Source organism: Capricornis sumatraensis, chromosome 1, assembly GCF_032405125.1.
Source record: "Capricornis sumatraensis isolate serow.1 chromosome 1, serow.2, whole genome shotgun sequence".
Classification (NCBI taxonomy): domain Eukaryota; kingdom Metazoa; phylum Chordata; class Mammalia; order Artiodactyla; family Bovidae; genus Capricornis; species Capricornis sumatraensis.
In genome coordinates this window covers 33,480,334-33,496,453 of record NC_091069.1, presented here as the reverse complement: position 1 = coordinate 33,496,453, position 16,120 = coordinate 33,480,334, and the positions used below count along the sequence as shown (strand labels likewise).

At 38.6% G+C, this 16,120-nt stretch overlaps 1 protein-coding gene across 1 annotated transcript in view; it reads right to left on the bottom strand.

The window, feature by feature from the left end:
* The window catches only part of SELENOI (selenoprotein I), a 38,254-nt gene that overhangs the window by 2,914 nt on the left and 19,220 nt on the right, over positions 1 to 16,120 (bottom strand). Inside the window, exons 4-8 of the mRNA XM_068975315.1 lie at positions 14,838 to 14,912; positions 10,568 to 10,830; positions 9,556 to 9,664; positions 3,295 to 3,343; positions 1,129 to 1,309 (exon numbers count right to left, since the gene is read on the bottom strand). Of these exons, the coding sequence (XP_068831416.1) occupies positions 1,129 to 1,309; positions 3,295 to 3,343; positions 9,556 to 9,664; positions 10,568 to 10,830; positions 14,838 to 14,912 (677 nt within the window). The remainder of the gene's footprint in view (positions 1 to 1,128; positions 1,310 to 3,294; positions 3,344 to 9,555; positions 9,665 to 10,567; positions 10,831 to 14,837; positions 14,913 to 16,120) is intronic.

Sequence of the window (16,120 nt, the reverse complement as noted above, 5' to 3'; positions counted from 1 at the left end):
GCATTCAAATAGTTGAGCCAAGATATGTATTAAAATACTACATTATTATCAAGTTCCATAATTCTCAAATGCTCAGGAGTTCAACTGGACTGCTACCCCAGCCTCCAAACCTGCAGACCCTCAGACTGGAAGATAATTCAGTAAGGATGCTATAGAAGGCATTCTCCTACTTGATAACAGTTTGGATAAAATAAATTGCTCCCAATTTTAAGATTCTATGATATATATGAAAATAATTTTTTCAGAACAGCCTCCCCAGCACCACACAACTCAATTTCTTCAAGGTGATGAGGAGATGCTACCTCCAATTCAGTCATACTATCATAGAAAACACCTCAAAACCTCTTCGGCTCTCTTTACTTCAACACCTTACTCAAATATAGTTTTATTCCTTCAGAGATACTTTTTGTACAATATGTTAATGTTTTTAGATCTTTAGATGAAATCAGTATGACCTGAGATAGTAAACACATGGTATATACATAGAAACATAAACTTGGGGGCTAAGTTAAAAAATAAAAACTTACTAAGGACCTAGCCTGAGCTAGAGGACAGGCTTCCTGGCAGTCAGGACTAGCAGGGTCTTTTCTCACCCCTCCTGATCATTTCTCCCTGACTGCACTCTTGCTGGGCTATAGCAGAGAAAGGGATTTTTTTTTTTTAACATAAGTATTATTTATTACAAAGTTTTTATTCTATTTTCTTAATTTAAAACCCAGTTGATTAAAAAATATGTGGGGTATACGTGTGTTTTTTTCTCTGTCAAAACCCCTTCCAAGCTCCCTAAATTAATCATTAGATCTGCTGCCATTTCAACCACACTATTAATAATATTTAAAGTCTGAAAAGAATTATTCCATGAATTCTTCAGCAGGCAACCAAATCAAAAAATTTAAATGATGCCATGGTTCCAAAATACTACCGTGGTTTCCAAATCCTATTGGTTTTAAACAAAAATAAAATAAAGTAACTTTCTGCATGTTCTGTCTTTGCAGTTATTATCCTTTCAAATTTCTGACTATAAGATCTTTAAAATCTGCTTATTCTAATACTATATAAGATTTCTCAAACTATCAAATTGTTTAATATTTCTTATATGTGTTACGATTTTTAAAAGAAAAATCTTACTGTGCTGTTGGCAAAGGCTGTTCCAACCATTAAGTAGAACACTCTAGGGTGTAACTCTAAAATATCTGAAGGTGATAGGAGGATCCATGCTGTAGACAAAATGAATAGCAAACATGGAGAAAAGAAGGGAACCACAGCTTCATAGACTGAATTGTGTTTCAACGTGTTATTTTTATAGCTTCTGGAAAAAAAAATCAAGTAATACAAGAACATTATTACATATAAAACTCAACACTATACTTGTATCTTTATAGTTTTCAAAGTACTTACACACTTACTCTCTCATATTTATTCACAGTAACCTCACGGGATAGGTAGAACCAACGTTATTAATCCCATTTTAGAGGCAGGTTAAGTGAGGATATAAGAAGTTAGTTAGTTAAGTGAGGATGTAAGAAGTTAGTTGCTCAGTCATTTCTGACTCTTGCAAGCCCATGGACTATATACCCTTTCAGGCTCCTCTGTCCACGGAATTCTCCAGACAAGGATACTGGAGTGGGTTGCCATTTCCTTCTCCAGAGGATCTTCCCAACCCAGGGACTGAACCAGGGTCTCCTGCATTGTGGGCGGAGTCTTTACCATCTGAGCCACCAGGTTAGTCCCATTTTAGAGGCAGGTTAATCCATTTTAGGGCTTCCCTCATAGCTCAGTTGGGAAAGAACCCACCGGCAATGCAGGAGATCCCAGTTCGATTCCTGGGTCAGGCAAATCCACCGGAGAAGTGATAGGCTACCCATTCCAGTATTCTTGGGCTTCCCTTGTGGCTCAGCTGGTTAAGAATCTGCCTGCAATGCAGGAGACCTGGGTTTGATCCCTGGGTTAGGAAGATTCCCTGGAGAAGAGAAAGGCTATCCACTCCAGTATTCTGGTCTGGAGAATTCTGTGGACTGTATAGTCCATGGGGTTGCAAAGAGTCAGACATGACTGAGCGACTTTCACTCAGTTCCATTTTAGAGACAGATTAAGTGAGGATGTGAGAATTTAAATTTACATAATTTGGTACCAAGTGGCAGGGCCAGGACTAGAATGGAAGTCTTCTGATTCCCTAGTTTCATTTATCCACCTAGAAAAGTTTTATTATCTGGGCTGGATCCTATGAGACTACATTCTAATAGGAAAAACTAAAATGAACACAAAACCATACAAGAAGAGTACCTCAGAGGGCTGCTGTGACACACACCTTAACAGTGTAAGGCTCTGAACCGAGATGGGCCCCTGCATATCTTAGTGGCTCTGGGCACACTCATACATGTCTGCTCATCTGAACTGAGCCCTCAGTCCTCACCCCAGTTCTGCCACTAATTACATAACCTTGGGCAAGACACTGCCCAATCAGAACCTCAACTTCAGAAGAATTATCTCAAATTATCTCTAAGGCTTTTAGAGCGTTACATTTTATGACTTCTATGAATGACGGCCAGTGGTCATAAAGAGGGAAGATTCAGAGAGACAGGATTGTGCAAGACGAATCTGAGCACTGAAAAATGAAGTGGAAAGTACAAGAAAATGTTCCAAGCAGAAGAAACAGGGAGTGGAGGAAAGAGTGGGAGCAAAAGTACTGAGGAACAAAAGAACAAAATACATTCAGGTCACAGAAGGAAACTGAGTGTGCTGAGTCCAGGTGGAAATGTGCATAAATCAGAAAGATGGAACTCCACCAGGGCAAGTCCCCTCCCAACCCCTCCTCGAGTCCTCAGGCACGCCCCACTCTTCAGGAAGTCTGATATGGTGCTCTTTAAGAAGAGTCAGCATAGCTCCAGAGTTTGGTCTTCAACTATACAAGTTCAGAAATTTCATTTTATGATCATGCTAACTAAACTTACCTATAATCAATTTATTAAAACTTATAATCAGTTCATAAAAAGAATGTAAACCTATGAATATACCAATAGGAACATACTCTCTCCCAATTCATTCACACAGAAAAATGACAAATTAGACTGATGAGCCCAAAACTGTTACCAAAAAACTAGTTCTGAGCTAGGGTTGAATTGACTACACAAGCCACTACAGGCAGATGATCCTAATCTCATTCTAGATTCAAAATACAGCTTCAAAACCTTTTCAAAATACCCAGATTTCAAAAGAAAGATCCTAAAGTTCACCTAAATAACAATTTCTAAAGATTTTCATATTTCTTGTCCAATTAAAAAATAAAATACTTACCTGAAAAAATTTAACAAACTCATTGGAAGAGTCACACACAGTGCACAACCTGAAGGAAAGAACATTTAAATTATTATGAATTAATATTCAAGAGAGATTTTTATAATAACTGAATACATACAAAATATGTAATATTTTTAGATGCAACAATTTTCAAGTTCAGATTTACTTCTATAATGAAATTAAATACATTTTTGAACAATATTTACAACTGGAAGAGTGGCAGTACAGTTTGGTGATTCACAGCAGAGACTCATGGAGCCAAAGTAGGTTGAATCTCAGCTGTGCCACCAACTGGCTATGGGACTTCAGCCAAATTAATTTTTCAGTGCTTCAGTTTCCTCTTTTATAAAATATACATAATAGTAGCAACAATTCATAGGGTTTTGAGAATTAAATGAGTTATTACATGCAAAGACTCCTGGAATAGTACCTGATTTATAGTAAATTGTACCGTGTATGTTTTTTATTGGAAGAGGGAACCATTAATATTAACAGATCCTGCTGCTTCCTTTACACTTCTTTTTACCTCCCTAGTGTTCTCAATTTCTCCCCCTACTCTATACACTAACTCTTCCTCCTCAAAGCTAAAAAGAAAGACAGCTTTCCAAAGAAACGTTCCCATTGTTCCTGCTGTTCTCACTATCTACTATCTTACTCTGCTATCTCCTACAACCCAACAAACTTGTCTTCAACTCCTCAGCTGCTGCTGCTGCTGCTAAGTCGCTTCAGTCGTGTCCGACTCTGTGCGACCCCATAGACGGCAGCCCACCAGGCTCCCCCGTCCCTGGGATTTTCCAGGCAAGAACACTGGAGTGGGTTGCCATTTCCTTCTCCAATGCATGAAAGTGAAAAGTGAAAGTGAAGTCGCTCAGTTGTGCCCAACTCTTAGCGACCCCATGGACTGCAGCCTACCAGGCTCCTCCATCCATGGGATTTTCCAGGCAAGAGTACTGGAGTAGGGTGCCATTGTCTTCTCCACAACTCCTCAGCACTCAGTGTAATTCTGCCTCCCTTTAGCAGAAACTGCACTCTTGAAATTTATCAAGCTCCCTACTCAGTTCAGTTCAGTCGCTCAGTCATGTCCAACTCTTTGAGACCCCATGGACTGCAGCACGCCAGGTTTCCCTGTCCATCACCAATTCCTGGAGCTTGCTCAAACTCATGTCCATTGAGTCAGTGATGCCATCCAACCATCTCATCCTCTGTTGCCCCTCTTCTCCTCCTGCCCTCAATCTTTCCCACCATCAGGGACTTTTCCAATGAGTCAGTTCTTCACACCAGGTGGCCAAAGTGTTGGAGCGTCTTCAGCTTTAGCATCAGTCTCCAATGAATATTCAGGACTGATTTCCTTTAGGATTGACGGGTTTGATCTCCTTATAGTCCGAGAGGCTCTCAGTATCCTTTCTTTACTCCTGACTTCTAAGTAAGGTGACTCTGCTGACTACCCACTAACTGCAATTCGTTCCTCTCTTGGTCTTGGTGATCCCATTTGCCCAATGTTCCTGTCAGCCACCCAAGCATTCAATGATGTCCTTTAATGGTAATCTACCTCCTGCATATTCCTAACTGATCGACTGAAGGTGCATCTACTCTCCCTCAGAGAATCTTCTCTTTCAGCTTTAACCATAAGCTCCCTGCAGTTGACCCCAAAAATCTTAATACTTTTGGGCAAATCAGACAATCTCTCTGAGCTTCAGAGAAAAAAACTGCACCATGAGGATGGGCTAAATGATTTTCTAGGGACACCTGAATCTTAAATTCTTTGATTCTGTGATCTGTAGTGATGTAAAGTCCTAATCTTTCTCTGTTTCAAACTCCAAACCAATACATGTGGCAACTTTTGCACATTTCATTTGGATATTTCCTTGTCACTCAACCTATTAGCCCATTCTGGACTCCCGGTGACTAAACTTCGCTTGGGGGTGGGGAGGTGTGTTGTCAATGCAGCTATGACATTAAGGAGTAAGGAGAGAAGAACATTCCTTCAAATAATTCCTAACACAACTTGCTAAAAACACATGAAAAAAACTATAATTCACCAATCAGAAATCTTACTTCAAAAGAGGAATTACTCTGCTACTTCCAAGCCCAACTGGAACAATGTTCCCAGATTAGAAAATCTTAGAGGGAATGGAAGGAGAAAACAAGATGTCTTCAATGTCCTCAGAAACCTTCAGTAGGTTATTTCATGTTAAGCTGGGGAGCACTGGTAGGGAGCAAGGCTAAATGTATTAACCCAGAATCACTTGTAGCTTTCAAGCACTTAACTAAGATAAATCTTAAGCACAGTAAGCATGTAGAATGCCTGAGCTCTGTATAGGTTGCCAAAGAAAAACACTATTTACTATTTCTTCTCTAAATAGTAAATAGCATTATGTGAACCAAGAACTTTCAGATGTCCAAGCTGGCTTTAGAAAAGGAAGAGGAACCAGAAATCATATTGCCAACATTTGCTGGAATCAAATGGAATCAAGCTGGAATCAACAGAGATGGGAGAAACATCAACAACCTCACATATGCAGATGATACCACTCTAATGGCAGAAAGCAAAGAGGAACTAAAGAGCCTCTTGATGAGGGTGAAGGAGGAGAGTGAAAGAGCTGGCTTAAAACTAAATATTAAAAAAAAGCTAAGATCATGGCATCCAGCCCCATTACTGCATGGCAAATAGAAGGGGAAAAGGTAGAAATAGTGACAGATTTCCCCTTCTTGGGCTCTAAAATCATGGCTGATGGTGACTGCAGCCATGAAATCAGAAGACGACTGCTTCCGGGCAGGAAAGCTATGACAAACCCAGACCATGTGTTGAAAAGCAGAGACATTACTCTGCCGACAAAGGTCCACATGGTCAAGGCTATACTCTTCCCAGTGGTCAGGTACAGTTGTGAGAGCTGGACTGTAAAGAAGGCAGAATGCCAAAGAACTGATGGCTTCGAACTGTGGTGCTGGAGAAGCCTCCTGAAAGTCCCTTAGAGAGTAAGGAAATCAAATAAGTCAATCTTAAGGGAAATCAACCCTGAATACTTGTTGGAAGGACCGATGCTGAAGCTGAAGCTCCAGTATTTTGGTCATCTGATGAGAAGAGCCAACCAAAGAAACCCAACTGGGCAACTGAACAACAACTCTAAGTAGTACTTGATGTACTTTCTGTAAAGAGTATTTAATTGTTAAATACTTATCTAGTAAACTCTATATAAGAGAATGATAGAACCCACACATATGCAGACCTGCTTTTCTTATTACCATAGGAAGGTCTAGACTTCATAATATAGGAAGCATTGGCTATCAAAAAGTTAGAATTCATAAAAAAGGACTGAGTAAGATGACATGAACACCAAAGATAGCATGATCACAACAAATATTCTGGTTCCTTATCAATGGTTCCTCATTTCTAGGCTTATTTATTAAACAAAAATTTCAATGAAAAACACCAAGACAAAAAATGCTTTAAGTAAAAAAGACATAACAACAAATAAGAGAGAAAATGTCATTTATATCAAAACAAAAGATTACTATACCTAATTAGGTGCTTCTAAAAATAAAAAGTCATTAACAATTCTGTAGCAAAAATTGACTAGAAAAAGATATAAATGGCTCTCAAACACTAGGAAAGTTCAACCATAATAAGAGAAATGCAAATTAAAACTATACAGATATATCATTTCTTATCCAAAACTGGCAAAAATCCAAAAGTGTGACAACATACTACACTGGGAAAGCTAAATAAACAAGTACTTTCATTTATGGCTGGTGGGAATTCAGTATCAGACAAGCCATATGGAAGGGAACAGAGAATTTAGTGAAACTGCACAACCTCTGCCCTTTACTAACAAGTCTACTTCTAGAGATCCCTTCCAAAATACCCTGGCAAGAATATGAAAAAGACATTTACATGGACAAGATGATTTACTTCAGCAATTTGTATCTCAGCAAAAAACTGGAAATAACCCAAATGTCCATCAGTAGGAGGCTGTTTGAATAAACAATCGCACAATCACGCAACAAAGTACCAGGCATTTGTAAGAACAACTGAGGAAGATGACTATCCATCACTATGCTGCTGCTGCTGCTGCTAAGTCGCGTCAGTCATGTCTGACTCTGTGTGACCCTATAGACGGCAGCCCACCAGGCTCCTCGGTCCCTGGGATTCTCCAGGCAAGAATACTAGAGTGGGTTGCCATTTCCTTCTCCAACGCATGAAAGTGAAAAGTGAAAATGAAGTCACTCAGTCGTGTCCGACTCTCTGCAACCCTATGGACTGTAGCCTACCAGGCTCCTCTGCCCATGGGATTTTCCAGGTGAGAGTACTGGAGTGGGGTGCCATTGCCTTCTCCCCATCACTATGCAGTGATCTCTAAAGACACACTATTATGTGGAGGGAAAACAAGAGCACAGGTAGTAAAATATGTATAGCAGGCTACCATTTATCCACGAGAGAGGGTGATAAAACCACACACGCACACTTGGTTATAGTAACGAAAAAAACAATGAAAGATTAAGTAAAAAATTAAAAACTAAGAACATGACAGAGACTAGACTTCTTTGAATATACCTTTTATATAGATCTGCTTTATATATAGATCTGACTTTGTAATTATGTGAAAGGAAAAAGTAATCCCTAAAAATCAAAAGTAAAATGAAATGAACTTAAACGTACATATTCACAGAATAGGAACTTTAGACTATAATAACCCAACTGGGCATCTCCAGTGGAATAAACCATGAGGACAAATGGAACTGCAAAAAAATAAAAACCTTCAATGATTTTCGGTAATGATATCATTGCTGATTTGGGTACTACATTCTGTTATTGTTTTATGGAATAAAGCAAATGAATTCTTTGTGTCACTGAAAGCAAAGACTTTTGTCAGAGTTTAAAAGAAAAACAAATATAAAATCAACAAAGTTGAGTAAGAAATCTGTATTATCAAATTTGATTTGTATTTATTAGTATGAATTTTATGAGGTAGTTTATCAAAGAACAAACTTTATCCCCCCACCTATCCACTGAAAGAATGGATTCCTAAGCAATGATCATCAGTATCTGTTAGTACCATTAGCTGAAGAGCTGAGGCAGAACTTCCAAACAGAAAAGTATAAAACCTCAACCCTCTGGTCACTATTGATACCATCAAAAAAGAGACAATTAGATACTATGTGCCTTCTATGTGCCTTCTAGTGATACTATGTGCCTTCTAGTGCCTTCTACTTACCTAATAAGTACTGTTGCCAAAAATGTATATACAAGGAGAATTGTAGCCTATTAAAGTATCTACTTAACATTCTAAAACTTACATATCAAAGATACCATTTTATCTCTAAATTAATATTTAAATATAAAATGCAGCAAACCTGCCATAGGACAAGCTGCATAAATCAAAAGATTCACTCATGGTAGCAGATGAAAAATAGCTAGCCTTTTCAAGGTAAAGAAATCACAGTTATACAGCCACCCAAAAATGAACATTTGGTAGATTACAGCAGGGTTCCTAAAATATCTGCAGTCCAGAGCGACAGAAAATCCCTAAACTACGCCTTTTCTGAAAGCCAGTGCTTAATGCATTATCTTCTCAGCTGTTTCTAACCTAAGCCTTCAATCCCCACTCTGCAACCAAGGTTCACTGAGAGAGGGGGGAGGATTATTTTTCAGATAAGAGAACAGAGGAACAGCCAGTAAGTGTTTTTGTTGTTTTAACCCTACAAAGTTCTCAGTGCCACTCCTGGTGCCCCAAATAACAAACCAGATTCCTCTTCCTCTTTGCCTCTTTCCATAAAAATTTTCTCCCTGACTCAATCATCTTGTAGATATCCACTCTGTCTAAAATCAAAAAGGAAGTATTACCATGATCAAAACCTTTACTGAGCATTCAGAGGCTTAAGAAAGAGAGGATTTGAGAGGAAAAGAAGCTAAATTTTTGGAGTGGATGTATTATAAACACTGTGCTTTGTCATTCTACTTCCTTAAACTAATAATCTTTGATTTTGAGATATGCAGCGGATATCAATACTGAATGTCCACCTAAATGCAGATCCTCCAATATGATCTAAATTAATTTGAACAGTTATTTTACAAGGCTTGGTGCTGAACAAAAGCAAAACAAAGAGACCTTATTTTCCTTAATGGTTTGGTTGAAACCCTATAGGTTGTAGGGTTGTTCTGCTTGCTGGAGGGGAAAGAGTATTGTTGCTTATTACAACCAAACACTGGCTTTGATAACAAAGTGATGTTAAAACAGGCTTCAACATGGAGCTTCTTACCAATGATCATTGCAGTGAATAGGTCTCTATATAAGAAATTAAACAGGAAAGGTTCATACCAGGCCTCAACTCCCACAACTGCAGTCACTATGTAGACAAAAGAAATAGTCTGGAAGGAAAATGCAGACAAAAGCATACAGAGCATTAACAGCTGGAAAGATCAGGCAATCAACAACGCTTTATGTAGCGTAAGTTTAGGAAACAGTTTTAGTAACAGCAAAACATATGCTTAAATTTGACACTGTGGCAAGTCTTCTTGCCTTTAAAGTTGGTTTTTTCTTTAATGACTAACTTCTAGACAATGCAAGCGGCTAGCCTCCTAAGGCACCTCATAAATTGGTTTAGCCACAGGATGATGCAATCCGCCTACCCAATCACCCTCTTCGAACACACTCCAACTTCTGATTCTTTACTGGAGCCTCAGATGCAGACGGGCAAAATGGCCACACAAAAAGCTGGGATTCTAAGGCAGGGAGAGTTAATAGCAAGCCTTGGTAGTAAGAGAAAACTCTTTACTCACTGAAAAGCTGGCCATGAAGACAAAAAGCCAACAATTATATAAGCATAACTTTCTTCATAAAATCAACAGTTTAAATGAAGGTTTGTTAAGAAACTGTTCATTTTTTAGTGTAATAATGGCACTGTGTTTATATTTTTTAAAAATAAATCTTACTACTTAGAGATATACAGTAGCCTATTTATCACATGTCAAGATTTTCCTTTAAAATAATTGGGAGGTGGTAAGGTAAGGAAGAATATATATGAAACTAGACTGGTCATGTGTTAACTGCTGAAGCTAAGTAACAGGTACACAAGGGTTTCATATACATATATGTACATATTTGAAATTTTCCATAAATAAGTAAAAAAATATATATAAAATAAAAAGGGAAAAAAATTTAAAGCACCCATCAGCTCTAACCAAAAAAGCATAAGGTCAATAAAGAAGGAATGACAAACTCTCCCAAAAATGTATGGCAATGTTGAAAATTTAAGAAGAACACATACTTACCACCTGGCTAATGTCATATCCCCATGGCAGGAAAAGAATTCCTGTGTTATACTTTTCCCAATGAGACAGGATGAAAGAAAACAAAACTACCCATAGCAGGAGATAAAGAACAAAAACACTGACACCAGATGATCCTCGTCCAAAAATGGAATACACGGTGACAACAAAGTAAACACATGACCAACTATCCAGGCCATGGTCAAAAAGCTCCCCCAGCGGGGTGCTGGAATTGGTTCTGCGGGCTTGCTTTCCGTCCACACCATCTGCAACCGAAACACATTACACGGGGAAAGGTCAACGTCTGCACCAGAATGGAGAAAGTCGTCTTTAATAAAATGGAGAGAAATGCAACAAAACATATCAGTGTATCATAGAAATGTTAATTAACTAAAGTTTAAATATCAGACAGTACTATAAAAATCCAACCTTTAATTCCTACAATGCAAAGATTTCAGAAATAAAATCTGTAATCTCTCCAAGTTTAATCCAAAAATCAAAAAGTTAAGTCACACTGAATGGTGTCTATTTTCCATCTGAAGAAGCATTCTACTCTGAACTCTTGAGCACTGAACTCTGAATTCCTCCAAATCTGCCTAGTAACCGAGTTGTTCCACTAGCCACAAATTCTTAACCCTCCAGAGAATACTCAAGAGTTGTTTATTATAATTTATACTCCTTGCTCTAGGATCCAAAAACACTCAAGTACTTCAGTCATAACACCTGTTTCATCCTGTTACATGTCACAGTCACTTCTTTACAGATGGACCACTTCCATAATTTTAAGTGTTTTCAGAAAACGCTTTGCACATGGTGTTGAGTAATTATAAGAATTAAATTTACTGAAACTGGGGGGGTGGCGCTGCACTGTGCAACTTGTGGGGTTTTAGTTCCCCAACCAGGAATCGAACACCAGCCCTCGGGTAGTGAAAGTGAGGAGTCCTAAACCCTGGGCCGCCAGGGAATTTCCACAATGTAGTATTCTTAAAGTATGGTGGCTCAGTGGTAAAGAATCCACCTGCCAATGCAGAAGACACAGGTATGGTCCCTGGGTCAGGAAGATCCCCTGGAGTAGGAAACAGCTACCCACTCCAGTATTCCTACCTGGAAAAATTCCATGGACAGAGAAGCCTGGTGAGATACAGATCATGGAGTTGCAAAAAAGTCGGACATGACTTAGTGACTAAACAACAACTATTCTTGATGCTGTGAAGATTATAAAAATCTTAGAATAAGTTTGTACCCTCAAAGAGTTTACAGTTGAGAAGGGAGACAAAACATGACAGATATGCTGATATGATGACTCACAAACCACAGAAGAGTACAGAAAAGTGACAAATTCTCTTCAGGCTAAGATAAACTAAACTGGCTTTCCAGACAAGATGAAATCTGAGTGGGGACATAAAGAATGAGTTGCATTTCAGTAGATAAGAGATAAAGAAGTGTGATATTTCAAGAGGAGGGAGTGTTACCAGCAAAAACACTAAGATGGAAAAGCACATGTGTGTGCAGAGAATGCCAAGTAGTTTAATTCAACCAGAAACTATACATGAAGAGTGCAGTATCAAGAGGCTAGAAGGGAGACTGGAGCCCATTTAAAAGGATCAGGGAGTCTGAGGAGCTACTAAAATTATCTGAGTAGAGTAAGAGTGAAAGCCATGCCATGTTTCAGGAAGACAGACCTGACATCAGTGTGAAGGACAGGATGGGTTGAAGCGGAACGTGGTGGGAATGAAAACCTGGAGGCGAGGAAGATATTAAGAAAATAAAAATGACAATGCAGTAAAAGAGAGGTGAGACAGAAGGACAAGAAGATCTGGGTAACTAAGAAAGTGGTAGTGTTACCGGAAAGAACATCTGAAGAAGGAGCAAGACTGATAGAAAAGATGCTGAGTACAATTTTATATGCTGAAATTGAAGTGCTGATAGGATTATCTACACAGTAATGTCAAGCAATTCAACCTAAGGGTAATTTACTAGCAACTTAGAAGATAAATAAAGGCTAGATACTAACATGTGAGTTAACTCAATAGTGTTAACGATCAGGATTACCAGAGAATAACAAAGGAGAAAGAGAAAGCATGTTGGAACACCTTCATTTAGAGGCAGAAACAGAGAAGCCTAGGGGTGGGGGGGAAGGAACAGCAAAGGAAGAGAAAGGGATAAAGGAAGAGGGGAAGAGGGAGAGAGAACATACAACCCAGCCAAAAAGGAAGGCAAGAGACTGAATTACAAAAATGCTTCCTCCAAAGAAACAGCTTTGTTAATTAAATGCATCAGAATTAGACTAATTGTGGGGACTTTCCCAGTGGTCCAGTGGCTAAAACTCCACACTCCCAACAGCAGCCCAGTTCATTCCCAGGAACTAGATCCCACATGCCGCAACTAAGGTTCTGCAGGCCTCAACAAAGATCAAAGGTCCTGCATGCCACAGCCAAATAAATAAATACTCAAAAGTAAAGAATTAGACTAGTTGCAAAGATTCAGAGTCAAGGAATTTAAAATTCCTTATCATTACTGTGTTTATCTAGCTCACCACAGTATTATCCCCAGTGACTAGCTCAGATTGTGGCATAGAGGGCCTTTAAAAATACTGTTGAGGGCCTAAATGAAAGGATGAATGTCAAACTCCTGCCTGCACACTGATCTCTCTGTTATATAGGATTGGGCGCTTTTTTGCCCCCGAGTAGCTAAAATATTTCCTAAAAGTCTTTTCTCATTATTTGCTGCCTTAATTTCCTATTCTCAGTGCCATTTCTGTGCAGTTACCACAAGTATGGAACTATGTAATGATTAGGTTTTCTGTCTTCTCATTGAACCCATTCTGGCTCTATACATCTGGGGTCTAGATATGTCTCATAATGTGTTTTCATAAGAAAGGCAATTCAGCTCACATCCCATGTATTATGAAAAACCCATGAGCAAAATCTGGAGCAGTGCCCTATGACCCAACACATTAATATTTCTGCAGCAAAACGTAAGAACAGCCACACTGGTGGAATAAATGAAGATGAAGCGTGGAGTCCTACCCACTGGACAGCCTGAGAATTTCCTAGAGCAAAATTCAAAAACCAGCTTATCTTTAATAACGAATGCACAAAGCCTCTGTATAGCATTTTAAAAAGAAAAAAACTAGGCTTTTGTCTAATTCTTGATTTCATTCTCTTCCTTCCCCACTCTTAACAGCTCTGGCCACTCACCACACCAAGATTTAATCCCTGTACCAAATTATCCTGGTGTTATGAATACAAGTCATCTTTATCTGAAGAGACCTAAGCAACTTTAAGTCAGGGTCTGCTACTTCACATTCATTTAAAAACCATATACTGAGTGCCTCCCATGTAGCAGGTACTGTTCTTAACACTGGGTACCCAATGAACTAAATAAAGCACTCACCCTCAACGAACTTATATACACACACACTGGGGGAAGGGGTACACCACACAGCTTGTAGAATCTTAGTTCCCCAACCAGGAATGGAATTCCCACACTGTGAAAAGCGCAGAGTCCTAACCACTGGACCACCAGGCAATTCCCAAGGAACTTACATTTTAGAGTAGACAGACAGCATACAAGTGGGTCATACGGTTTTAAGCGCAACGGAGAAAAATAAAGCAGGGAAGGAGACCTGAAGAATGCAGGACAAGCCACGCAGATGATCCCAACGCAATGCGCTCTTGGCAGACTAGATGCTGTGGCCTGGCCCAGCGGACTTCTCTGACACTGCTTCCACCAAACAAAAACTGATCCCTCTGTGTTTGTTCCCCTGCTATACTCTATTATAGCACCTTGCTCAGTATTCTGCAATTACTTGACATGTCAGTATTGCTTCCCAAACTCATGGCAAAAATGATGTCTTATTCCAGAGTTGGGAAATATTTTTTGTAAAGGGCCAAAGAGTATATAGTTTAGACACCACTGTGGGCCAAATGGTCTCTGTTGCAACTACTCAACTATGCCTCTGCCGTAGGAAAGCAGCCACAGACGGGCAGAGGAATGAGCAGTAAACCACCACTTACAGAAACAGACAATGGGCCAGATTTGGCCCACAAGTGGTAGCCTGCCAATGCCTATCCTATTCTCCAAATTCCTAGCAAATGACAACACTCTTCACAGAGAAACTCAAGAACATATTTATCAAGTTAAACAGGATATTAATAAACCCTAGTCAAAATGAATTAAGCATAGGAGAAAATGTTAACTTACTGGGTAGCTACCCGTGCTGACAGTTTTGCCAGCCATTGACTACAATGAATATTTGCCAATTTCTTACCTAGAGTGTAGGCCATGAAGTTGAGGATGCCCACTACAATCCAGACCCAGTCGGGTATATGCTTGTGACCTGGTGCTGAAAGGAAAGCAACCCCAGTTTTACTGCAGTCTAGTTGTTGGAACCATAGCCTATACTGTCAAAAGAAAAATGCTTATCTTTATTAAATATAAGCTGAAATACTTTATAGTATATTTTAAACTAGGTAAATATTAGAATATATCAGCAACTCCAACAAAACCCAAGAAGTAACTGCCCAACCCCTCATAAACAATAAGCATTTATTTTGAGCTTTAATCGTAACTGAAGACTGACTGTTCTTCTTTACTTGAAAATTACTTATGTGCCTAGAATGAAAAATAATGTTTTTGGAATTTAAAAAATGTTTGTGTTTAATCTGATCCTTATTATTTATGATTATACTACAAACATGTAAAAAGCCTTTAACCTATACTCTCTCACTAAATTATTAGCTGAACAAAAGACCATAGGATTTGGGTATAGATAAATCACCTCAATTGGGTGAGTCAGTCATCAGGATCATTCTGAAATGTCTGGACCTCACTTTTTCCCCCTAAGATAAAACAAGTGAGCTTCAGGAGGTCTGCGTTCTAGTCCTGGCTCTGTAATCAACCAACAGTGTAGCCTTGAATATATTATCTAACCTTTCCTGATTTCCACTTCCTAAAAATACTGGGACTAGATAGTTCATCTGGTCCTTCAAGTTTATGACTTGGGGAAATATATATATAGTTACATATTTTAGAGCTAAGTAAATAATTTTATTTAGTCAAAGGAAATACTATTTTTATCACAAAGATTTTGAGGCTGTTCTGAGGATTGAAATACAATTTTTTTTTAAAACCCACTTAATATCAGTATCATGCTTCATGACATTTAATCTTTCACATGGTACTTCATGATACTCAATTACCATTTTATTGCACATAGAGAAGCAATGGTTAAAATTTTGAGTTTATCAAGTCAGGAATAGGTATAGCTTCAATATTCAGAACTCTTATAATATCAACTATCATTAAATGTTTAAAACTCTAAATTCTTCTACAAACACAAAGTTTTGAGAGATTGTTAGTTTCTCTAGGTCAGTGCACAAAAGTCTGCTGAACCCATAACACAGATGAAATACAGTATTAAAACTCCTGACTATATCATTTATAAGTATTCTTATTGGAAAATATATCCTCTAACTTAGAATGCAAAAAACACTCATCTACCTCCATCTTTGTATTCTTCTCAACTTCAACCACCTGTTGAGCAATTTAAAA